Source organism: Tiliqua scincoides, chromosome 1 (genome assembly GCF_035046505.1).
Source record: "Tiliqua scincoides isolate rTilSci1 chromosome 1, rTilSci1.hap2, whole genome shotgun sequence".
NCBI classification, from domain to species: Eukaryota; Metazoa; Chordata; class Lepidosauria; order Squamata; family Scincidae; genus Tiliqua; species Tiliqua scincoides.
In genome coordinates, this window is record NC_089821.1 from 69,109,083 (window position 1) to 69,134,408 (window position 25,326).

The window sequence follows — 25,326 nt, forward strand, 5'->3', positions numbered from 1 at the left end:
CTAGACCACTTGTAAATTCCCTTCTATAGAAGGTTAATATGCCAGGCCTCCATCTTCAGACAGATTCCCTAGTGGTTTGTTACCTTCCTTTACATTCTGGAAATGAAACTCTTCCCTCTTTATAAGTACTTTTGCTATACAGATTTACTTATATCCATACTGCTCACACTAAGACCACCCCTTCATCTTCATACCAAGATTTTCGATATAAGGTTCCAGAATGGTAGGAAGGGAAAAGGACAGGCAGTCCAATCCAAAATGGTTACCCAGCAGGTCAGGAAAAACCCAGAGGTCTCCTCTGGGGAAGGAGACTTTTTCCCCCAAAGAAAGCACTGGCACCTGCAATGGGGCTACTTGAGTCTGCGCCAGCTCTTTTGCCAGTGCAGAAATGAGAAGCTCCATGTTAGACTTCACAGCCTGACACAGTGCATAGGATCTGGTGGAGTAGGCCTCCGCCAGTCCTGCCCCCCTCCTGGGGCGGTCCCTCCCCATCCCACCCTCACCTTGCCCCAGTACACCTCCCCCCGCCTTGAAAATCCATACTGCCGCCTGGCAGTACTGCTTACCGCCAGCAGCTTATTTTGGGTGTCCCCTCAGTGCTGACATCCGGCACCGACTGGTGCTGGCCTAGCACTGGTGCTCCCTCCTCCCCAGGTGCCACAAACATGCTTTACGGCACATTTGCGACACTCGTGTACTGCCGGTGCTGAGGAGGATAGGATTGGGCCCCAAATCTCTCATGGAGACAAGGTCTACTTCCCATTTGACCCAATGATGCACTTCCCCCTCTGCTTTGAGCTCCAGAGAAGGGGATGAATTTGCCTCACATGCTCAAGGAGTTCCAGGAGGTTGGATCAAATTTTGGATTTCTTCCCCGGGTGGGACACCCCCATTCTTGAGTGTGCTTCTGAAGGCTTTAAGAGAAGCTCTAATCAGGACCCTCAGACCAAGCACAGTTGGAGAAGTGTCACCTTCTGTCTGAGATACACTTCCTGATGGGTAGCACACCCCATGCTTTCAAGGCATGGGCATTACATGCTCCTTTTTACAATGTATTTGGTTTTGTGCTGTTTCTACAAATTACTGTGACTATGAGTCCTATAAAAAAGATGGGGCGAAAATCATGGGAAATATAGAGAAACACGTGAAACATAAGAGTTGCTCATAGTTCGCAACTAAAGCTTGAAGTGCTAAACCTCATGTGATGCTAGAACTTCTGAAACATTTTTCATCATCAACTTTTAACACGTTATTGACGCTGTATAATGCTGCTATTAAATGCTATTTATTCTATTTTACAGTGTCATGCAACTTTTTCCTTATGCTATTAGGCATTTAGGATGAACTTGGAATGGTTTTGGAATGAGTTCGAATTTTCCCCATTAAAATTCATGTAATGATTTGTAATAATTGTACCTGTTATCCAGATTTTCACAAAGAGCTGTTTTCAGGAATGGATTAAGTACTAGACTTCTAGAGTTTGGGGAGTAAGGAAGGCCTGGGTTCCCCACTTACCCATGAACACACTGGTTTACCTTGGCATGGTCACCAATTGTGAACATAGCCTAACTTAAAGGGCTGCTGTGAGGATAAGGTGGACAGGAACCCTGAACTTGTCTGAGAAAAACTGAAGTCCTGGATCTTTCCAAGAACTAGCATTACCCAATTTCTGCCCAGCCCACAGGTGTACACATTTGATTCCTGTTGTATATATGCATGCTGGGTAGAAATGGCTTAATGCTTGAGTGCCACTTGGCAACATAGCTTGGGAACACTATCTTGTCCTTCGCCACAGGCAGCAAAACCTCCTAGGCCGGCCCTAGCTTCACCTTATTGTCTTTCATCCAGTCTATTGTCTAACACAGGGGTCTCTAAACTTTTCGGCTGAAGGGCTGCATCAAATGTCTGGCACAGTGTCGAGGGCTGAAAATAATAATTAAATATAAAATTTAAATAAATACACTAGAGATGGAACTTAGATGAATGAAAAAATGGGCTCAGATATCCAGGATTTCTCCAAACACCAACACAGCCCAAAGCACACACTTAAACAGACCCGATTCCCCCACCCCACAAGCACAACTCTGGTTGTGTTTGGTCAACTGGGCCAGAGGCTCTCAGGGGATCAGAGGTTGGCCGCGGGCCAGATAGAGGCTTGCTGTGGGCCACATCTGGTCCCTGGGCCAGGGTTTGGAGACCCCTGGACTAACAGACAACTGAAAATACATATGTATTGTAAACCACCTTTTGTTTCTTAGAGTTGCCTCTTGTAACTTGTGCACATTCTCAGGATTTGCATAAAACACCAAGAACACACCAAACTAAATTCTGAATCAGAATGTGGATATATTGCAATTCCCACAATGATCACCAGAGGCTGTTGTTGAACCACATCGCTCCACACAGAAGGTGGTTCTGCAGAGAAAAAACGGAGATGTGCATACTGATAGAAAAAGGTATTGTGACAGATGCATAGTGTGAACATAAGAACAGCCCCACTGGATCAGGCCATAGGCCCATCTAGTCCAGCTTCCTGTATTTCACAGCGGCCCACCAAATGCCCCAGGGAGCACACCAGATAACAAGAGACCTGCATCCTGGTGCCCTCCCTTGCATCTGGCATTCCGACATAGCCCATTTCCAAAATCAGAAGGTTGCGCATACACATCATGGCTTGTAACCCGTAATGGATTTTTCCTCCAGAAAGTTGTACAATCCCCTTTTAAAGGCATCCAGGCCAGATGCCATCACCACATCCTGTGGCAAGGAGTTCCACAGACCAACCACACGCTGAGTAAAGAAATATTTTCTTTTGTCTGTCCTAACTCTCCCAACACTCAATTTTAGTGGATGTCCCCTGGTTCTGGTGTTATGTGAGTGTAAAGAGCATCTCTCTATCCACTCTGTCCACCCCCTGTATAATTTTGTATGTCTCAATAATGTCCCCCCTCAGGTGCTTCTTTTCTAGGCTGAAGAAGCCCAAAGGCCGTAGCCTTTCCTCATAAGGAAGGTGCCCCAGCCCCGTAATCATCTTTGTCGCTCTCTTCTGCACCTTTTCCATTTCCACTGTCCTTTTTGAGATGTGGCGATCAGAACTGGACACAATACTCCAGGTGTGGCCTTACCATAGATTTGTACAATGGCATTATATTAGCTGTTTTGTCCTCAATACCTTTTCTAATGATCCCAAGCATAGAATTGGCCTACTTCGCTGCCGCCACACACTGGGTCGACACTTTCATCGACCTATCCACCACCACCACAAGATCTCTCTCCTGATCTGTCACAGACAACTCAGAACCCATCAGCCTATGTGTGAAGTTTTGATTTTTTGCCCCAATGTGCATGACTTTACACTTACTGACATTGAAGCGCATCTGCCATTTTGCTGCCCATTCTGCCAGTCTGGAGAGATCCTTCTGGAGCTCCTCACAGTAACCTTGGGTAAGCATTGAAAACTGCAATTGTCAAGACTCAGAGTCACTTTATTTTGCTCCACGTCTGTCCACTTGAAAAGTGATAACTACAGGAACATATATTTTGTGCTGGAAGATGGAATGGAAAATTCCAGTTTAGCCTGGAATGCCAACAAGGACTTCAACACTAGATGCACAGACTTTTCAAAGGTCTAAAATTCAGTTCCATTGTCTGCAGATAATTGGCAACCTCTTATGAAACAATGGCAAAATCTAGAAGTTTAGCATAGCTGTGTCTTTGTTTAGCATAGTTTAGCATAGCTCCCCTGGGGGCTGGGGGATAAGAATAGGCTCTCAGTCTGGCTGTACTTGTCATAAGAGGCGACTAAACAGCCACCTTTAGTCACCGGGTAGATGGGACTCATCAGCCTGGGAAGGCAGCTCATCTGAGAGAAGGAAAACTCTGATCCCAAACCTCCACTGCCTTGTGGCTAAATCCAGTTATGGAAAAGGCTTCAGGAGTCAACCTCGAGGCAAAATCCGGAGCCGGAGTCCCTGAGGCAGTTCATGGCTGAACACAGTCACGTTCTGGCAACTCCTGCGACGCCACTGGAACCAACCGTATTGGCTTCTGCTTTTCCATTGGACCATTTCAGCGACATGGAGAGGCGGGATTTGCTGCATGGGAAACAGTCTATCCTCCATATCTACTTTATCCAGGCTTCGCGCACTGGAGGACACTCTGTTCCAGAACCACCATTCAGAGCGCGATACCATAGTCTTCCGAGACTGAAGGATGCCAACAGTCTTTGCAGCAGCGGCCACCCACCCCTCCCCCCTGCAAAAAGACAGAGGCAAGGACAGTTCTTGCTTTTTCTAACTTCCTTAGAAAATGTGGAAAATGTTTTTAAACATTAAAAAAAATTGCTCTTCCAATGCAAACACAGCCCAAGGTTATTATTCCCATTTTAGTTATACAGCAGCTTACAATCACGATGCTGCAGTGCACTCTAGTGCAGTGTTTCTCAAAGTTTTTCCTCCGCTGTGCCACTTCACATGGTCCACCTATTTGAAATACCACCAGAAGTAACTGGTGATGACATCACTGCCAGATTTCTGGGTTGGAAAGTGAGATGTGTAGTGACATCGAGGAAGATATTACCGAGGGGATAGGAAATGGTGTCCACAGTGCCCTTTGCTCTAAGTAAGTGCAGGGTTAAAGCCCAGGTGGTAGCTGGAGGTGTGCTGCACAGCTGCAGCCACTAGAGGCTAAAGTGAACCTGGGAGCATATAAACAGCACCTGGAGGAACTAAAGGTGGTGGGTTGTAGGAGGAGTGAATGTGTGGAGGAGAGGAGATGAGGCTTATTGACTCTGACTTGGCCACTTTTGTTGATTGGACTGAGAATTGACTCTGACTTTTGCTTGCTGTACTGGTGAGTCAACCAAGGGAAACTAATCAGCCTTAAGTGGGCACAAGGCCCAGTGGATTGGGATTTGGCAAAACAAGATGTGACACAACAAACACCAGTAAGAGGCTCAGGGCAAATGAGAGGGTTTTTTTTCAAACATGGAAAAGCATGCTTTAAAGCCTCCTACTACTGTTGGTTGTGTCACGTTCCTGGTCTCTGCTAGCCAGCAGGTGTCCAGCAAGTACCACTGGTCTCTGAGAAACACTGCTCTAGTGTTATTCTTTCCAGGAGCAGGTGGGTGGGTAAAGGAGTTTACAACAACCCTGCAATATAGTCCAGTGCTGTTGTTCCCATATTGCAAAAGGGGGCTGAGATGAGATGATACAGAGCAGTTTGCATGAATCCTGCAATGGGATCTGGTGTTTTTATGTACTTAGGAATCTCTCATATGCTGAAACCATCCTTTTGAACATCCGCCAGGGCTGTTCAATAGTACCTAAAAATACTACAGTGGAAATTATACTTCTTCCCTCGCCTCTTTCACTTTCTGTCGGTGGCCGTTTTGAATTTCCAGCCCCCTCCCCACAAAAAACTCCCATGTAAAACACACCTCAGGTAAAGTAAATTGCAAACAAACTTGTAAACCTCCTTGCTCCCCTCCACTGGCTGCAGAGCCCTGCAAGATAAGGCCAAGGGCCCATCTAGGCCAGCTTCCTGTATCTCACAGTGGCCCACCAGATGTTTCAGGGAGCACACAAGACAGCAAGAGACCTGCACCAGGTGCCCCCTCCACTGGCTGCAGAGAACCTAAGAAGAGCCCTGCTGGGTCAGGCCAAGGCCCATCTAGGCTGGCTTCCTGCATCCCACAGTGGCCCTCAGGGACCACACAAGACAGCAAGAGACCTGCACCCAGTGCCCTCCTTGCACTTGGCACTCTGAGGCCGCCTGCTTCTGAAACCAGGAGGCTGCACATGCCCATCACGGCTTGACACCTGCGATGGACTTTCCTCCAGAAACCTGCCCAGTCCCCTTCAAAAGCACCCAGGCCAGAGCCATCACCACACCCTGTGGCAGGATTTCTGCAGGCTCAGTGCATGCTGGATAAAGAAATATTGCGACCTGTGATGGGCTTTTCCTCCAGAAACTTGTCCAACCCCCTTTTTTAAAGGCACAAGTCAGATGCCATCACCACACCCTGTGGCAGGGAGTTCCACAGGCTCATCACAGGCTGGGTAAAGAAGCACGAACTTCTGCCTGCCCTGACTCTCCCACCTCTCAATCCCCGGCTCTGGGGGGTGTGGGAGGGAAAACAGCGCCCCCCCCTCCCCAGCCCCTGCATCACTCTGCGTGCCTCCATCATGCCCCCCAGGGGCCTTCTGGAGAGCCCCAAGCTCTGCAAGGAGGCGCCTGGGCCTGCTCCCTTCACTTTCAAGCAGCGGAAGAGCCCCGCCTGCTCCCCCCCGAAGCCACGCCCACCCCTGGCCACCTCCCCCCACCCCTCCTCTCTATGGTGCGCTGCGCTGCCCAGAGCGCCTTCTCGTTGGCCCCTGGCATCACCGCGTTCCCTGGTGATGACGGAGCAGCGGCGTCGCTGGAAGGATGACGAGGGGCCGGGAGGCGGGGCCTGGAAGGCCACCGGGTGACTGGGGAGCCCCTGCTATGGCCGGCGTCTTCGACATCGACCTGGAAACGGAGGAGGGGAGCGACGGGGAGGAGCCTGAGGCGGGGGGCGCGGTAAGGGGGGTGGAGAGCGAGGGGGCGGGAGGCTCCCTCCATCCCTGGCCTGCCAGCTGCTCCTGCTTGGCTCTCATCTCTGTCCTCTCGTTCTCAGGACTTGGATCCGGACCTGCGAGGCCCTGGGCCGGAGTGAGTACATGTGACCTCTGGCTCTGCTGACCCCCACCCGCCCACCGACCCTCAGCCCTGGCCCCTGCAGAGTGGAGCATCTCCGGCCCCCCCCCCCAAGAGGGCTGATTCATTAGACCAGGGACGCGCAGTGGGAGGTGAGGCAGTGCCTCCCCAACAGAGTCCTTCAAGAAGCGCCACCGTCGTGCGGGCCACCCAATAACCCACCACCCATGCACTCTGAGCTCTCCACACTCTGTGCATGGGTGGTGGGTGCTCGGGTGCCTCGCACAACAGCGGCACTTTTCAAAGGACTCCTGTGGGGACGTATTGCCTCACCTGCCTAGCCACCCACCGCGCATCCCTGCACTGGACTCGGTTTGCCCCTGAGAAGCAAGGAGGCGAGAACTGTTTTGGTGTATCCCTGTTGTTCGGAGGTCTTCAGGACATGTGTCTTGTGGCATCTTGAGGGGCCAAGACATTGTTTCTCAACATGTGTCCTCTGCTGTACCACTTCACTTGGTCTGGTCTCTTCTTATCTGGTGTGCTCCCTGGGGCATTTGGTGGGCCTTTGTGAGATACAGGAAGCTGGACTAGATGGGCCTATGGCCTGATCCAGTGGGGCTGTTCTTATGAAGTACCACCAGAAGTAACTGGCGGTGACATCATTGCCAGTTACTTCTGGTTGGGAGCTAGATGCGACGTGACAAACACCAGTAAGAGACTTGGGGCAGACAGGAGGGCTTTATCGAGCACAGAAAAGCATACTTTGAAGCCTCCATGTTGTATCATGTTCCTTCTGGCAAGTGTTCGGAAGTTCCACAACTACCACCAGACACCAGCAGGTGCTTTTGTAATCAAGGTCTGTATTATCTACACACACAGCTGCAGTGAAAAAGAAATGTAAACAAAGAGTTTTCTTCCTTTCATGATTCCGCAATGTCTGTACATTTGTCAAATGAGAACAACCGTTCATGCATGCAGACTTTGAGTCTAGACTGCTCTCTGTGGACGTCTTCCTATCTGGATAGTCTTCCTCAGGTTCATGGTTGGGCATACCATGCTTGGCATTATTCATGTGCCTGTTGCTAGTTCTTCCTGGAACTCCTCCTTTCCTTCCATCCATATGTAGGAGCTTTACTTGGGAGGCTCTGCATTATTGAGGAGCTTCTGAAGGACAGGATGGGAGAGGAGAGGTGATGATGGAGTGATTCTCTTGGCTGAAAGAAAAGTTCTGTGGCCTCCTCATTAAGGGTATAGATGTGTCCTTGGAGAGCTACAGTTAACTTTCTTCCGAGAGCCCTGGACAGCTGCCCAGTGATACCAACCTTTGACTGCTGCCTTTAGACCAGAAAGCCCATGCCAAAATAAATCTTTCAGTATTTAAGGTGTCACAAGACTGTTGGTTTTAGTGATTCAGACCGCAAAGGAACCTATATTCTTTTCCAAGAGTGACCAGTCAGAGAGTTCTAAACTCACATGCTGGGCATGAAAGCGAATGCCTTCTTCTGGTTGCTTGTTCCTAGATACTGATGGCCCCCACTCTCTTCTTCTAAGCAGGCAGAAAACATGCTGTTGTTGTGCTATTTGTTGTATGATGTCTTTTGCATGCATGGCATTTAAAAGCACTAAGCATAGCTCAGGCCCTGTGCTGAAAAATATACAGGCTACGTATTTCTAGAAGGCTGAGATGAAATTTAAAAGGAGTGGTATGTATAGTCATGTTCTCAGCATTTAAATCACCCCAAGTTACCACCTCCAGTTTTGTTCTGACAAGGCTAAAGTTGATTACACGCTATTTCTGAACACTTTGCTTTCATAGAACAAATGCCATATCTCTGCAGTGTTAATTAGCTTTCTTTTAAACTGAAAATCGTTGCTTTTGAGGTGCCTCCCTGCCTTTTCCTGTGCTCTGTTCCTTAACTGTGCTGCCTTCCTTTTTCTTTGCCAGGCTAGTGCCAGGACACTATGAGGAAATTGAAATCTCTGAAAGCATTGTCAACAATGGTCCCGAGCGCATTGGGCCCCACTGTTTCGAGCTGCTGCGTGTTTTGGGCAAGGGTGGATATGGCAAGGTGAGCATTGGCTTGCGGGTGAAGGCTGTTAACCGTTCTCCTACTGAAGACATCTGCGGTGCTGAAAAGACCAGGAATGTACAGATTCCTACCTTCTTACAATCTTGTTGGAGAAGTGGACTAGTTGGAAACTCCTAGAGTCATCTGAGACTCTCCAACATCTCTGGAGGCTTTTTCCAAAGCCTGCTCACACCAAAGTTGGAAATCAGTCTACAGTTGTGCCACTGCAGATTGCAAGGGAGTTCACAGGGTAGAATTGTTCTCCCTGACATCTGGTTTTTTACAAGAAGACTTTTTTTGCAAGAGTATTTAGTCATGTGAGCTCTGGCCAGCAGCCTGAAGTGAGACAGCCCAGGCAGATTGCTGCCTCAGTAAGAACAAGGCCAGAAAGCTGCTCTGACAGTGGCTTTGTTGATCCCTTTGAAAGAGCAGGTTCATCAGGATCATCAATTAGTGGTTCTAGAGCATCACGTTTTCTGCTCTGCTCACATGTGTTTTCTTGGTTTATGGAAAAGTTAAGACAGGTAGAACAAGAGCAGATACTGGGAATGCTTGACATTCACCAAAGCCAACCAATTAGTACAGATTGTGTTTAAGGCTATGCCATGGTGGAGGTTGTGTGAGTGTAATTTTTCTGTTTCTGTTTTGTCTGCAAAGATATACAGCATAGCTGAAGCTGCAGTTGAGTGGAGTGAATGAGCTGGTGAATCCTGGTTGTTGATGCTCAAAGATAAGCAGAGAGCAAAAACGATTAAGCAATATGCTTACAGTACCAATTTTATCACCTGCATTGCAAATAAAATGTATTGTTTTTGCTGTAACAAGAGGTGGGAGGAGCGTGGGCCTCTCAATTTAAACTTGGAATCAGAATTCAACTAAAAAGGCCAGAAGGGTCCGGTTTTATGTGGTTTGTTTTCACAGTCTTAACTTGTCACTTTTAAGAGCATGATAGTAACCATTTGCAAGCAAGACCCTCGTGAAAGCTTTGAAAAATTGGGCATTGGAAGTAATGCCAGAGAGCATCAAAGTTGCAGTAATTCAATATCTATTCTAGAAACAAAGCCCGAATGTGAAGTCTCAGTTTAGTTCTTGCTCTCTTTTCAGTTTTTCTTTTCAAGGAAGTCATCGCCCTGCAGCTTCAGGCAAGCTTGTGGAACTCTGTCGATCTGGATTTCAGTCTGGTTGTAACACTGAGACTGTGTTGTAGCCTTGGTCAATGATCTTCAGCAGCTTGGTCAATTATCTAATTGTCTTAATTAGAGCTTTGCTTGTCCTTCTGTAGCAAGTGTGATATGGCAATGAAAGGATGTGGGCAGGATGGTTCTGTTCTTAATAAGGAGAATGTGATAGCCAACAGTTTGCCGCCTGCACTCTGAAACTATTAATTTGTATTCACTTCTTTGTAGTGACCTTGTTTTGTGTTATAAAAGAAGTAGGATCTGTTCAGTTAAGCTGGTATGCTCATGCCAAAGAGAGTTTTAAATGGAAGGTCCACTACCCTCACACTAGAGGTAGATTAGGGACTCTTCCATTGCTTGCATGGCTGAGGTGGAGTTAATCAAAAGCCTGCACTCATGGTCAAAGCCTTCCAGCCTTTTGGTTCCCTGTTTTGGAATGGGGTGATTTTTCTAGTCTTTTCTATAGTAAAAAATTTGGAAATCTTAGCCATGTTTGTGAGGAGTTTACTATGATTTTTTTTAATCATTTCGTGTTTATTTATTCATCTTTCTAACTCTATTAAAGCCTCTAAACTTTGATGCCCTTAAATAAGCCTCATTTTGCTTTTTAAAAATCTGCTGGGAGGCTAATTTCTTCCACCCTTACTCTACCTGTGCTACTATAGGGCTTCATTTGATCAAGGTTTGAGCCTGTCTGGGGCCACCCTACCAGTATTTGTCCTTTTAAAAATAGAAATGTCCTACTATTCTTGTTCTATACTGGGAGGTGTTGTATTTGTTGAAGTACAGGGAGGTCTTGGGTGTTCCCCACACCCTGCCTGTGACCTCAGGATCTTCCTCTGTCCATCCCCAAATCTTTCTTGGTATGCTGATCTTCCTTTTACTTCTGTTTCCATGCATAGGTCTTCCAAGTACGGAAGGTTCAAGGCACAAATGCTGGGAAAATATTTGCCATGAAAGTCCTCAAGAAGGTAAGCTGTGTGTCTTTTTGCCTCTCTGTGTACTCTTAGTGTTGCATATCTTAGTTTAACCTTAGTTCTCTCTGGGTATCTCTTACAGGCCAAGATTGCCTGTAATGCTAAGGATACAGCCCACACAAAGGCTGAGAGAAATATCCTGGAGGCCATCAAGCATCCCTTCATTGTGGACCTCATCTATGCCTTTCAGACAGGTGGCAAGCTGTACCTCATCCTGGAATGTCTCAGTGGTATGGGAGCCCAGATCAGCATTACTCAGTGAAAAAGAAACCATTCTGGTGCCAGGAATCTACTGTGTCCCTTCTTTCCTTATGAATTTTGGATGTGGGGCAGACTGAGTTGAAGCAGGCTGATGTCTTCTTTTTCTCTTGCACTTTCTAGGTGGGGAGCTTTTCATGCAGCTGGAGCGAGAAGGCATCTTCATGGAGGATGCAGCCTGGTCAGTGAAAACACCACATTGCCTGAATTGGGGTAGTCAGGTCTGTAATAACCTACAGACTTTCTCTCCTGTCCCTTGCACTGGCCAGTGATGGGAAAGCTGAAAATGGGTAGCTGAGATCTGTGGGAATATTTCCACCAGATAGAGTCTGAGGGTGAGAGTAACTTAGATCCATTCTTGCAACTAACCTCTCTGTGTCACTTGCAATAGTTCCTCTGTTCTTTTTAGTGCCACGCCAATGACAGTAGTGTGTTCTGGCTAGCATGGGGCCAGTCACTTGCTGCCAGGAAATGCTTGAAGACAGGAAATGACAGGCAAGGCAATCTGCCCTAGATGCCTTCTTCAAGAAGAAGTCTCTAATTTCCAAGGATGAGTCACAACCTCCTCCCATCATCTTCCACTGCTGCCATGCAGGAGGAGTGACACACGCAGTGTCAATTAGAGAGCAGGCTCTCACCTAATGCACTGGGAGTACAGTACTGTGAACTCATCTACATGAGAACAGTGTTATAATGACCTCCCATAGCACTGTTCAGGCCAGCACAGTTTTCTAGGAACACATCTACAACATTATAGGAGGTGTTGCACTGCTGAAGTGGTCTCAGAGGCCCATCAGTCTTGGTAGATCTGTGGAAAAATCATTCTGTACTTTCCGTTCCCAAGGCAGACCTCAAAGGATACAGCCAGACTTGTCTTTGTTGGGTTGCTGATGTGCAACACAATCCCATTTGTGTATCTGAATGAAAGTTCTACTGTGCATTACTCACCAATAAGTGTATTTGGGTCTTTAATTCATCTTCTCTCTGTCTGGAATGTGTTGTCTGGAATGTGTTCTTGTGTTTCCTGTAGAGTGCATTGTAAGCTCTACACTGTAAAAATTACGCCAGCCTTTTTAGGCACCACTGTCAATAAGACTAAGGGCCCGAGGGAGCTGCATCCCCTTCCTCTCAAGATGAACACTATGGCAAGGGGCAGATCAGCCAACCCTCACTATTGACCAGAGAATGGAGCAACTGCAGGGAGCCTGCCTCTTTCCCTCCCTGCTGCCTTAAAAAAAACTCTGCTCCAGTTGCCAGTTGTCCAGGGCCTGCAGAAACAAGCAGAGGCATTGACTGCAGGGCCAAAGGTTCCTGGGTTGTTCTCCACTCTTATTGTAAGCCACTTTGGGCATCATTTTGATTAAAAGGTGAATTGTAAAAACATCCACATTGTGTCGTGTTACTATGCAGGCTTTAAAGAACTAGCAACGAGAAAAGCGTGCACTGATATTTGAGAGGTACCTGTGTCTGAAATGGTTCCTTCTGCGATCATGGCATTTCCTTATCTTCATGCTACATTATGGTGTTAACAAGCTGCTGTTTTAAAATCTGTAAAGTGTATAATAATAGATACATCTTGCAGATCAACAAAAATATCAAAGCAGTTGCCAAATGTGGTGGGTGAGGGAAGAGTGAGCATTCTCAAATAAGGCAGTTCTCCCCATTGTTAGCCAATGAAAGAGGGTCATTGTGTTTGTTTACAGGGGCGTTTTGCCACCCCTCCTCCTGGCTAATAGGGAGGGGTGCCAAGCCACATAAATGCATGTGGCTTTTTTTCATCCTGATGATTTTTTCTGTTGACTGCCAGAGTTCTGACCAAGGGTGCTGGAAAGGGAAGGGCACAAGGTCATTGATGCAATTCACACTAGCTTGAAATATTGAATTGCTAAATATTATCCTTGAAGCACACTGAAGCAAACAACTAAATTAAATTCAGCTGAGATTTTTTGGAATTGTAGATCTCTGTTTATGTAGTGGCTGTCCCTCCTGGCTTTGCTCCTGCTAGTTAAGATTCTCAGTATCATCAAATCCTTTTTCCCAAGCTAAAAGCAACTCAGATTTGAGACCACACTGCATGTTCTGTCAAGCACATCATTGACCTTGACATTCTCTTTTGTGTGTGTCTTCAGTAGTATAATGGGGGCAAGGGGGGAGTCTGGATCTGGACAACAGTATGATAATCAGAGAGGCTTTAATCCTTTGCCCTGCCGTAGTCACAGTCTAGATCCTCTTCCCACTCACACAGTTGCTTTTTATTCCCAGGAGCACACTGCGAAAAAAACCAGTGAAGTACATCAAGACCAATGCCATACTTGACAGAATATGTAATTTAACTCTTGCCTACATGGGGCAAGCATTCCTAGCTGTATCAGAAACTTCAGGATCCCATCCACCCAACTCCTCTCTTTGATAGCTGGGTCCTTTATTTCCTCGGGTGAATTAGTCTTGCAAATCACCCCCCTCTCCAGGACCTTTTGATGGGCACTAGACTTTTTCCCATCAGCCTATATTGCCTCTTAGGGGCATCCTGGGTGTTTCTTCAGATATGGAGATATCAAGCACATTCTGAAGCATGTGAGTGGTTTTTGAGCATGTTGTTGACAGAATCCTTTTTCTGTTCTTCCAGCTTCTACCTGAGTGAGATCACCATGGCTCTGGGCCACCTGCACTCCAATGGCATCATCTATCGGGATCTCAAACCTGAGAACATAATGTTAAATAGCCAGGGTATGAAGCAGTGTCCCAACTTGCATACTGCTTTATGTCCCTAACCAGGGCAGAAACAGGATTTCATTCCTCTGATCTCTTCTGCAGGGCATATTAAACTGACAGACTTTGGGCTTTGCAAGGAGTCTATCCATGATGGCGCTGTCACCCACACTTTTTGTGGCACCATTGAATACATGTAGGTGACACGGTATTTTTGGAAAATCTACACAACCTGCATGGAAACTTTGACCTAGTTGGAGCTGGGTGAAGGACATCTGTGGATCAATAGTTATCGCCCTCTCTCTCCCTCCTTCCCCTCCATTAAAGGGCCCCAGAAATATTGGTGCGCAGTGGCCACAATCGGGCTGTCGACTGGTGGAGTCTCGGTGCCCTGATGTACGACATGCTCACTGGATCGGCAAGTCTCACTTGTCCTGTTTGTGAGGGCAGGGGTGGAAGCTGCAAAGCGTAGGAGTGGCAGAAGTGAAACCAAGCAGTGGTGGGCGTGGGCAAGGGAGGAGTTGTAGGCCGGTGACTCTCACTGGATGATGGTTCTTCTATCACAAAGACCCTTTGTCTGTGGCTCACTGCGATGCCCTCAAAGGGTTGTAGGAATGTGGTCCTGGCACCCTAAGCAGGAAGCTGTTGAGAGTGGGAGAGCATAGCCCACAGATTCTGAATCAAGATAAAAATTTCACTGCTAGGCCTGTCTGGTAAGAAATTTGGGAGACCCCTTAGAAGTGGTACTTTGCCCTTTGGGCTATAGTTTCCTGGAATCTGTCTTATCTTTTCCTGGATGGAGCACAACCTGTTGGTTTTGGTGTCTGCTTCTGCATAGATATGCATGTGTTCCCCTTTCATGGTTTGCCACCCACGTTTCTTGCTGCACTGTTTCCCTTACTGTCCCCCCACCCATCGTGCAAGTGCTTGGACTTCCAAGCAGACTGCTTTCCCCCCTCCCAAGTCTATACTGAGTCCTCTGACTTCCCTATACTGTGCCTCTAACTTGTAGCCTCCTTTTACGGCTGAAAATCGTAAGAAAACAATTGACAAAATCCTCAAGGGGAAGTTGGTCCTTCCACCGTATCTGACACCAGATGCCCGTGACCTGATCAAGAAGGTACAAGCCTGGTTTTTGTTTGCTGGAACTTTGCAAATTAAATTGTGTTTCTTTCTCCCCACCCCATTCCCCAACATTGCTTTGGAGTCCAGTGTTTGTGTTGTTGTGCCAGAAAAAGGTTCTGCTGAATACTGTTGAAACAGTTTGCATGTTTCATGTGTTTCTAAATTTGAAAGAGTTACAGTAATATGGGATGTCCCAATTTGTGCTGGGTTCACAGTAGTGAGCAGCATGAATTGGAGGAAATACTATGTGAACCTGTCACAGGCTATTCAAAGTCTGATTTTGCCCTTTGGGCTTACCCAAGGCACAGTTTCCTCCATGTCTTCTTTCATTTCCACAGTTCCTCAAGAGGAATTCCAGTCAGAGGATTGGGGGTGGACCAGGTGATGCAGCAGATGTGCAGGTAGGGAGAGGACAGTGTCAAGACTTGCTTCTGGTGCATATCGCATTTGAAAAACAGTGGAAGTATACCATGTTCAGGATTGGAAGTGTTCTACAGTGGACAAATTTGACATTGGACAGAGTACAGAGTCCTAAGAATCTGCTTTCATTTTTGTAAAGCAAGTTTCTAGTCCAGTGATTTTCAACCTTTTTCATTTCAGGGCACACTGACAAGGTACAAAAATGGTCAAGGCACACCATCAGTTTTTGGGCAATTGACAAGGCACACCACACTGCTGGTGGGGGCCTAACATCCCCCATTGGCTCTACTAATAAATGATCCTCCCCCAAACTCCCATGGCACACCTACAGACCATTCACGGCACACCAGTGTGCCACGGCACAGTGGTTGAAAATGGCTGTTCTAGTCCTTGTGGCTACATAAGTGTGCTTTAAAATACATGGGAAATGACTGATGAACTCTCCAAAGCCAGGTTAGTGGGGGAGGGCAGACTTGCTAAGAGATGAGGGTTTCAGTGCTTTGCAGAGTTGTGTGAAACTGCTTTCCACTGTGTCAGCACCTTTGGTCTATTAGCCCAGTACTTTAGTCCAAAGCCTAGACTGAATGGCAGCAACTCGTTATGGTTTCCCAACCTTTCCTGGAAATATCAGGGATTGAGACTGGGATCTTCTGGGTACAAAGCGTGTCCTCTGCTTCAGCCTTTTTATTTAGTGGCATCTTATTCCCTGCTTAGTATATGGGATTCTGCTGCTTGAGTTTGCCATCTGAGCTGAGGTCACTGGGGACTGAGCTTCTTACTCAGCAATCCAAAGACTATCAATTCAGAATGCAGGGAGAGTATTAGGTGTTTGAGAGTTCATTCCCATTCCACACAGAAGACTCCCTGCCTGTAGAAAGCTAACTTGCTGGCTAGAAACCTTCTCTCTGGCATGCTGGCTTGGTACGTGGCGAAAGGTGGGGAGGGACACTCAAAGATCCTCCACCTGGATTCTAAAATGATGTAGTCCCTGGAATGCTGCACCACATGTGCTTTCTGAGAAACATTAACCGACCCCAATTTTGTACTTGAAGAATCTGCTTTTCCACCAAGGTGAACTAGCTGCTAATGGAGTTGTTCTAGAGCAACCCAGCATTCTGTCTGCAGCATTCTCAATGACAGGTGTAATCAGCGCTGCAGCCTTCATGTTTGTCTAGTTACTGTGTCTGTTAAGTATCAAAGTAGGCTGGGGAGAAACTGAATAAGGTAGAGGTCACCCCCCCCCCGGCCCTGTGATGCTTTCTAATTCCCTGGAATAAAATGTTCCCACCCAGACTTTGATGTGTCCACAATTTTGTAGAGATTAGAAGGATAAATTTGAAGCTGCAGTGATGAGGGCTGCATGTTTCAGGAGCCCCAGTGCTTTTTGGGCAGCATTAACTTCTCTGTGTCCTTTCTCTTTCAGAGACACCCATTCTTCCGACACATTAATTGGGATGACTTGCTGGCCCGAATTGTTGATCCACCCTTCCGGCCCTCTCTGGTACTGCCAACACCCTTGTTCTCTTCCCTTAGCTGCTGCTTTTTATTATTCTGCTCTAGACTGCATGGCTCTTCCCAGTCTTCGGCACCTGGTCTCTGTAGCTTGGATGATGATGGTTATTATGAAGGGGATGCTGAGCTGAAATAGACACCGATTGTTTTCTGCACCATCTCTGTGTTGTCTCGGCTGTCGTTAGGCAGATCCTCACTCTCTGCATACCTGTTATTTCCCAGCTGCAAGTGTACACTTTATTTCAGTACTATACTGCAGCCAATTCCTAGCAACATATTTGCAAGCAGCTTGTCGAAAGATAATTTCATTTTCACTTTACTAACAACTTCTTCTGGCCAGTGGTTTTCAAACTGGGGCATCACGACACCCCAGCCTGAGGGCCCTGGCCTCTGCCCCCTTAAGTGGCGGGGGCAGCAACGCGATCCCCAGGATAGCATTGCTAACAGAGCTGCAGGGACTGGGATGCACTCACCAGTCCCTGCAGCAGCCATCCTGGAGTGCGGGAGCCCTGCGCGAGCATCTGAATGTGAAAGTGGAGCAATCGTGCTCCATTTCCGGTTTTGCAGGGGTGGAGCGCGATCGCTCCACTTTCACTTTTGGCAACCTGGGGAGGCCTGCAGATGCTCGCGCAGGGCTCCCCACACCCCAGGAAGGCTGCTCCAGGGACTGGTGAGTGCATCCCAGTTCCTGCAGCCCCATTAGTGACGTGATCCTGGGGATCGCGTCACTGCCTCCCCCCACCCCCACCAAGAGCTACTGCGGTTCAAACTCTGAGAGTTTGAAAACTGTTGCCTTTTGGCCATTCCGGCTCAGTTATTTCTAACCCTACTGCACCTTGTACGGCAGCTGATACAGGAACACAGCCTCCTCTATGTATGCAGAGTTACCTAAACTAGTTAAAGGACATCCTGTGGCTATGTAGTTTGTTGCTAAAATGGATTAAAATCCCTGGTTCACTCATTAGCATGAACTGAAGTAGTAGAGGAAGCCTACAATTTGTATAGCGAGGAATAACAGAATGGCTAAGGAATAATTAACCCATGTTAGTGATCTTGGGTGTGTATTTTAAGATTGTCATCTAAATTAGTGTTAAGAATAATATGATGTATCTGCTGATCCTGTTCACTCTATCTGCTCAACTAATAGGAAAGTATAATGTCTTTTGCCTCTCCTGGAATGACTAAAGGTCCTTCTTAGCCCTGGATACTGATCTCCGCATTCTCTTGTTATTCCACCCACAGCAATCAGAAGATGATGTCAGTCAGTTTGACACCCGCTTCACCCGCCAGACGCCAGTGGATAGTCCTGATGATGGCTCCCTCAGTGAGAGCGCCAATCAGGCCTTCCTGGTAAGGGATATCCAGTGGGAGCTATTGTAAGGAGGAGGGGGGAGGAAACGGCAGAGCTCTCCTTGCACTGCTGTAAAACGTTGTCGTGTTGGTGCTGCCCCTGACCAGACAAGGCAGAACCCCAACCAGATCCTCTGCTGCAATGGTGGCCAGAATCATAGCTCTGTTGACCAGCTATTTCTCCCACAGGGCTTCACTTATGTGGCCCCCTCGGTGTTGGAGAGTATCAAGGAAGGATTTTCCTTCCAACCCAAGTTGCGATCTCCACGGCGACTCAACAGCAGCCCCCGCACACCTGTCAGGTAACTCGATTCAAGAGGTAGCCTAGATCCTTGGGCTGTATTCCTCGCAGCCCTGGCTAGCTTCATGAAGGGAGCTGGGCCCTTGTTTGGCAAAAGAAAAGCTGCACCTAATAGCCCATCCCTAGTGCAGGAAATTTCCTATCTGTCACTCTGTTTGGATCTTAGACCCCAAAGTGGGGGGGGGAGGTGAGGGGGGCAGGGCAGGGCAGCGCAGGGCAGAGGGGCCAAATGGATTATCAGCTTAACGCCAGACTTTCTTTTGCAGTCCAGTGAAGTTCTCGCCATTTGATGCCTTCAAACCAAGCACAACAGTGGAACTGATGGAGCTGTCTGCACCCCAAGTCATGCCTGTGCCAGAAGTCACTGCCCCACTGCCCATCAAAACGCCATCAGGCGCCAAGAAAAAGAAAGGAGGCCGGGGACGGGCACGGTAGCTGGGGCAGCAAGGAATGACTGGACTGCCTGCCTTGCGAAGTTGAGCGTAGCTTGCTGGGCAGGACCCGCAGGGGAATTGAGTGGGGCCCCAGGGACTCTGAGCCCTAATGGGGAGCACATTCCCTCCCCTGCTGCAAGGGCACCATCTTCCCTCCCAGATGTAAGGTGCTGTGTGGTGTTGGTGCTTTCAGGGTGGAGGGAACGATCCCCAAATGAGGTGCTTTCAGTTCAGTATATAAGGAATCATGTTTAGGGTACACAAAGGACCAGTCAGCAGGCGTCGGTTTGTGGCTGGTTGTGTTGCCACTCTTCAGGCTGTGTGTGCGTGCGTGTGCGTGCACATTGGGATGCATGGAGGGAGGGCTTTGTTGTGGAGGTCCCAGGGCTGTCTTTCCTCACTGTTGCTAAACCTGTGCCAATTGCAATTTGCAAATCAAGAGGGGCAACATGTTGAAGAGGAACAGCCTCCCTGAAAATGTCTCCACCAGCTTCCTTTTGTGGGTGTGTACCAAGTGCCAGAAACTCCTACTGCTTCCTGACACTTCCCAACATGACTGTTCTCTCAGATCACTACCTACCCAGCCTTTCCCTTTATATCCTGGCCTGTGAATGATTCCCAGCCATTGCTGACAGAATCATGCTAACTAGGTGCATGCCCAGAAAGCGGGCTGCTTGTCATGAGGATTGATAGGCTGTTTGTGGGTGAAGATATAATACACATGAAGCACTTTGAATCGTCAGAAAGTTCTCTCTAAATGCTAAGCAGTGTTTTTGTCGTAAGTGTGCCAGCTGTATGCAGTCATGTTTGTCAGTCATTCCATTAATGGAAGACGCTGCTTCCCTCTGCTTTTATTGACATGAAAACAGTTGCCACTTTCAAAGCAAGCTGGAGCAAGCAAGTACAGTAGTACAAGGGGGGGGAGGTTAAGTTGGCAGGAAGTGTCTTTGCCGTATCCCTAGAATGAGACAGGACTCAGTTTGTGGCAGTCCCTGGATATGGCACCATCGGCCAGCTCTACTTCAGTCCAGAGTTGCCCATGTGAAGAATCGAACTGTGCCCTCCTTCCAGCCATGTCTAAAGGGCAGTGACGTGCAAATGTTTGCCACTATCCTCCCAGGCTGCTGTTCCAGAGAAGGAATGCAGGTCACTGAGCAGAGCCTCTGCACTGCTCTCTGTTGCCCTTGAGGCCCCATCTTTCTCAGAGGGCTCCAGCAGCACTGCTTTTTCTGGAGGCTCAGAATCAGCATTCTCACTGAACCTTTCCTCCTTCTCTTCCTCCTCCTCGGCTTTCTGTTGTAGCTGCAGGGACTGCTCCTCCTTCTCTTCTTCCTCTGTATCATCATCTTGCTGTGGCTCCCCCAGCTCTTCGTCTCTCTGTCTTTCATGCTCATATTCTTGGGACAGCTCCTGTGTGGGAACTTCCCCCCTGAACTCCTGCCACCGGAGGAGCAAGCCTCTCAGCAGTGTCCGAGGGTGGTACCTTCCTTCAGACTCCTGGCTCAGCCGACGCCATGCTAGGAACAGCAGGAGGAGGAGCAGCAGCAGCAAGCAGACTAGAATGCTCACAGTGGCAGAATCACTGCTGCCGCCATCATTGCCACTTTTCTCTGAGGCCAGGGCACTCCCAGGTAATCCTAGAAACAGCAGGAGCAGTGCACAGAGAAGTTCGAGTCCCTGTAGAAAGAAGGGAGCCAGGATGAGTCACTGCCCTTTGGAGCTCAGTGTTAGACATCTTCCTGGCTGTTTTGTTGCCCTCACTCCCACAGGTGGAGCTATTAACTTCCTTTGGATACAACCATATCTTAAGACATGACTAAGCCCTATTGAAACAAATGGGACTTAATTTCAACTAACTTGTCTCATTGATTTCAATGTTGTTTAGTCTTCACTTTCTATGAATACAACCCATGATCCATCAATTACATACTGAAAGCTCCTAATTGCACATTATTAATCGAAGTGATACAGACTGCAGTGGGGCCACCTGGTCAGTTAGATATCAGGGTCCTGTGCCTACTTAAAAGCCTGTCTTAACTTGTAAACATTCACCAGAAGCTGCCTGCATATTTTTAAACTACTTGGTCTGCCTCGGAGGACTTGCCATTTAAAGCACCTTTGTGGTCTCCAAGCTTCTATTGCAGGGGTGTCAAACTTGTTTCATGTAGCAGGCCAAATAGCATTAATGGTGCCTGCTGAAGGCCAGAAGTGACATCATTAAGCAGATGATGACTATAAATAAGCACTTTATTCTCACACAGAAGCTCAACTGAGGCAAATAACAGAAAAGAAAGTATGCAAACCTTAATAATAGTTTCAAGATATGGGAAAGCTCAATTATGCAGGCTGCCCTTTCAGCAGTGCTGCTTCTGCCGCAGCCTCACTTCACGGCTCAGTGAAGTGATGTCTTGACAGAAGCAGTGCTACTGAAAAGTTCACCCATGTTAAAACTGGGCTCGTCTAGCACCTCCCTTACCCCTATTGGTCTGTACCTTACCCTGTAGTCCTTGCCTTCTGAGGCATCTCTCCCTCCCAGAGGCTTGGCCAAAGTGGTGCTGCTGAAAGAGTGGGAGAGCCCAATAATCACCAGAGGGTGGAGAACCAAGAGCTTCTGGGGGTCACATCCAGGCCACAGGCCTTATGTTTGACACCCCTCTTCTGTTGCATGCTGTGATTGACAATCTAGTTGGGGCCTTTACAGTATCAATGTGGACATGTAAATCCCCAGATGTTTGCTCTATTGTCATTAAAAGGTATGAAAGAGAAAGAAAGAGGTTGCTTGTATTCTGTTGCAAGCTTCAGCTTTGTGGTCAAGTCCCAAGACAGAGACCTAGCCACACATCACTCAGGGCTGCATGTATTCTGTGCTTTTAAAAAGAAAATTTATATGACAGCAAATTATGCAAATTAATTTACATGCATTTTCCTCTTATTGCTGCATGAATTTCAGTTTCTTACTGTTTTTGCACAATTTATTTTGATGTTGCCAGTCACAGGAGGACAAAGAGCTAAGCAAGGCCCCGACGTCCCATCTATACCCACTGGAAGTCTTGTTCAGCTGCTTCTGAGACTTCAGCAGGCACTGCTCACATACTTTCTAATGCTTATGATTGTGAAGAAACCCCCAAAAAACTTGCTATTTTTAACAAATAAAAGATGAGATTTTAGGACAATGAATTCTGCATTCAGTGTGACATTGTGGCAAAATAGCCCTGACCTTTGCTGCTGGAGGCAGGGGCTGGATTTGTAGAAAGCTGCTGCATTTGCTCCCTGAAGTGTGGAAGGAAGTGGTCTGTGGAAGGGAGAGCACAGGCTGGATGGATAAATAGTCTTGTGTTGCTCAGGCACTGTGTCATTGGGTACTCTGCCCTTGGCCACCTTGCAGCTGGGTAGAGCATTGACCACACTCATTCTGGGAATATTTGGCATAAGGAGCTTGGAGGTGGGTGAACAGTTGCAGCTTCATGTTGGTCTAGGGCAGCAAAGATTATAAATGCAGCCAGCATTCATTGTTTGGGGGCTGGTGGCTGTTTGTTGTGGTGCTTGTGTGTGTGTGGGGGTGGGGGGGGGCTCATAAGAACAGCCCCACTGGATCAGGCCATAGGCCCATCTAGTCCAGCTTCCTGTATCTCACAGCGGCCCACCAAATACCCCAGGGAGCACACCAGATAACAAGAGACCTCATCCTGGTGCCCTCCTTTGCATCTGGCATTCTGACATAACCCATTTCTAAAATCAGGAGGTTGCGCATACACATTATGGCTTGTACCCCATAATGGATTTTTTCCTCCAGAAACTTGTCCAATTCCCTTTTAAAGGCGTCTAGGCTAGACGCCAGCACCACATCCTGTGGCAAGGAGTTCGACAGACCAACCACACGCTGAGTAAAGAAATATTTTCTTTTGTCTGTCCTAACCCGCCCAATACTCAATTTTAGTGGATGTTCCCTGGTTCTGGTATTATGTGAGAGTGTAAAGAGCATCTCCCTATCCACTCTGTCCATCCCCTGCATAATTTTGTATATCTCAATCATGTCCCCCCTCAGGCGTCTCTTTTCTAGGCTGAAGAGGCCCAAACGCCGTAGCCTTTCCTCATAAGGAAGGTGCCCCAGCCCCGTAATCATCTTCGTCGCTCTCTTTTGCACCTTTTCCATTTCTACTATATCCTTTTTGAGATGTGGTGACCAGAACTGGACACAATACTCCAGGTGTGGCCCTACCATCGATTTGTACAACGGCATTATGATACTAGCCGTTTTGTTCTCAATACCCTTCCTAATGATCCCAAGCATAGAATTGGCCTTCTTCACTGATCTTCAAGATCTCTCTCCTGATCTGTCACAGATCCTGTGATTGAGCCGCTGATCGTCTCATCCAAGCAAGACCAATGAATACAATTCTAGAGCAGTGGAGGGAAGCCTTGAGGTTTTGGTTGAGTAGCGGATTAAGGGAGAATGCTAGGACAGAAGTTGGGAGGAGAGAAGCTGCAAATCTACCTAGGAGCTGTGCTTGTCAGAACATTGCAGCTCTGCAGGTTGTCTTGCAAGCTTTAGCCCAGTTCTGCATTAACATATGATATACATACATCATATGTCCTTTGGTGTTACCAAGACTCTGTTCTCATTCATTGTTCTGAAGCAGGCTTTTCACAGAAAGATTGTAAAGATTGTCCTGAATGCCCTGCATTTTCAAACTGTGGTTCCCCTTCTGAAGGTGTTGCCTCCATCAAGGGTGACTGAGGCTCTTGGCCAAACTATGCTCCTAAATGTTGTTAGAGGGGAAGCTGTAGGGAGGGTTCACAAGCCCTACCCCAGAAAGGTCTTCTGTATTCCTGTTCTGTTCTACCTGCTGCATTGTGGGGCCTCCTGTAGTAGAAAGCACAGGGCTATCAATTCCCTTCACTTTCATACTTTTTCCAGCCTTGTGTTTCGCCTATCCTATTGGTATTCTGCATGTTGTTTGCAGAAATGATCATAGAAGCAACTAGCTTTGACTGGGATGAAGAGACTTGCCTCTCCTCTTGTCCCACAATTCAGATCAAGCAGCAATCCATATTGCATTGATTTTAGGCAGTTTGGCTGCTATGGGGTCATTTTACAGGCCTCTGCTTATGAAAGGTTTTCATTCCCATTTGTCACATACAGTAGTGTGTGATTTAGGACTATACTTATCAGAGCTTTGGCAACTTCTGCATCAAAATATACCTTAATATGAACCAGCTTCTATGGCTGAGATCAGAGAGCTCTTTTCTCCTCTTGCACTGTTCAGCTCTGTAGTTTCTTACAGCCAAGAACAGTGATCTTCAAACTTTTGAGGGCCTGTACTCCAATAAATAAATAACTGAAGTATGAGACAGATTTATTCCAAGTGGGTGAAGGGAAACAGTTGTAAGGTTCTAACTACTGACCAGCTAGTTGGCACTAAGGTATGAGAAGGTAGTGATGCTGGTAAGTTGCCAAGGGAAGAAAGGACCCCGCAGAAAGTGATCCCACTTTCACTCACACTCACTCACACACACACACACACACACACACAGAGCACAACCTTAGCTAGCAGACGTTTACTATTGGGCACAAAAAATGTATAGTACGAGAAAGCATGTACAGGTGGAAAAACAATATTCCTTCACTGATGATGTAGTAGAAACAGAGACTTGACATGTTTTTGTTTCAAATCACTATGATGCTTTACACATTTAGTCAGAAGTTCCATTGTATGGGACTTATACCCAAGTAATTGTCCATAAAATTGCCAACCTAAGAGCTACTAATTTCCCCTCTATTGCTCTAAGTGCCTAATTTCTTGGTCCTGGGCTGTGGTTCCTTAGTCTTAAGCTTTTTAACCCTCAGCCACCTGGCAGCCTTAGCTAGCAGAGTGATAACCATCAGCACTAAAATTGAAACCCATGAGTTTCACATACTAAAGCAGTTACAATATTTTACTGTCCTGCCCCTAGCATAGCAGGAAGTGTTTGAGGGGCTATGATAGCATGACCTCATGAGTAGATCTCACCAGTAGGTTTGTGTTCAGTTCAGTATTCAAGTCAGTTTTTGGTGCTGGGATGTGTGCCTATCTGTTTCAAACAACTGTTTTCTCACCCGTTTTCAGTGCAGCAGTCTCGCCATTTCTCTATCCCCCTTGGAACAACTATAATATCAGTAGAAGGCCTTATGATGACCCTTAGAAGGTACAAAGTGTATTATAGAGGCGAGAGGTCTTTTTAAAAGGTGGGGGAGACAGGGAATAGAGCACAAACATTCCCAGATTGTGCCAGTAAATTCACACAGCAGCTTCACAAATTCAGAACTGAGAGAGG

At 47.3% G+C, this 25,326-nt stretch overlaps 2 protein-coding genes across 3 annotated transcripts; one reads left to right on the forward strand and one right to left on the reverse strand.

Moving 5' to 3' along the window:
• The first annotated feature begins 6,446 nt into the window (after positions 1–6,446).
• Positions 6,447–22,175, forward strand: RPS6KB2 (ribosomal protein S6 kinase B2). Of its 2 annotated transcripts, XR_010793523.1 has the most exons (16): positions 6,447–6,561; positions 6,659–6,693; positions 8,624–8,747; positions 10,828–10,896; positions 10,985–11,132; positions 11,284–11,341; positions 13,787–13,887; positions 13,975–14,065; positions 14,197–14,287; positions 14,882–14,989; positions 15,333–15,395; positions 16,838–16,915; positions 18,169–18,276; positions 18,466–18,578; positions 18,844–20,642; positions 22,002–22,175. XR_010793523.1 is itself a non-coding variant. In XM_066611490.1 (15 exons), exons 1-15 carry the CDS (start codon positions 6,487–6,489, stop codon positions 19,010–19,012), a joined length of 1,431 nt encoding a protein of 476 aa, XP_066467587.1. In that variant the 5' UTR covers positions 6,447–6,486; the 3' UTR covers positions 19,013–22,175. The 2 variants fall into 2 exon arrangements, 1 of the variants encoding a protein (XP_066467587.1); XM_066611490.1 differs by having other exon boundaries at positions 18,844–22,175.
• On the reverse strand, positions 19,860–20,715 carry PTPRCAP (protein tyrosine phosphatase receptor type C associated protein; the record flags this gene model as incomplete). Its single annotated transcript, XM_066611491.1, has 1 exon — positions 19,860–20,715. A coding segment is annotated over one exon (627 nt), but the record flags the coding sequence as incomplete, so codon positions are not given.
• Positions 22,176–25,326: the final 3,151 nt, after the last annotated feature.

What these genes read in the sequence shown, in the direction of transcription:
- RPS6KB2 (XM_066611490.1), top strand. Translation starts at nt 6,487, where the DNA reads ATGGCCGGCGTCTTCGACATCGACCTGGAAACGGAGGAGGGGAGCGAC. An exon ending in CTGCGAGGCCCTGGGCCGGA is followed by an intron (nt 6,694 to 8,623) that starts GTGAGTACATGT and finishes TTTCTTTGCCAG; the next exon opens with GCTAGTGCCAGGACACTATG. An exon ending in GCGCCAATCAGGCCTTCCTG is followed by an intron (nt 18,277 to 18,465) that starts GTAAGGGATATC and finishes TTTCTCCCACAG; the next exon opens with GGCTTCACTTATGTGGCCCC.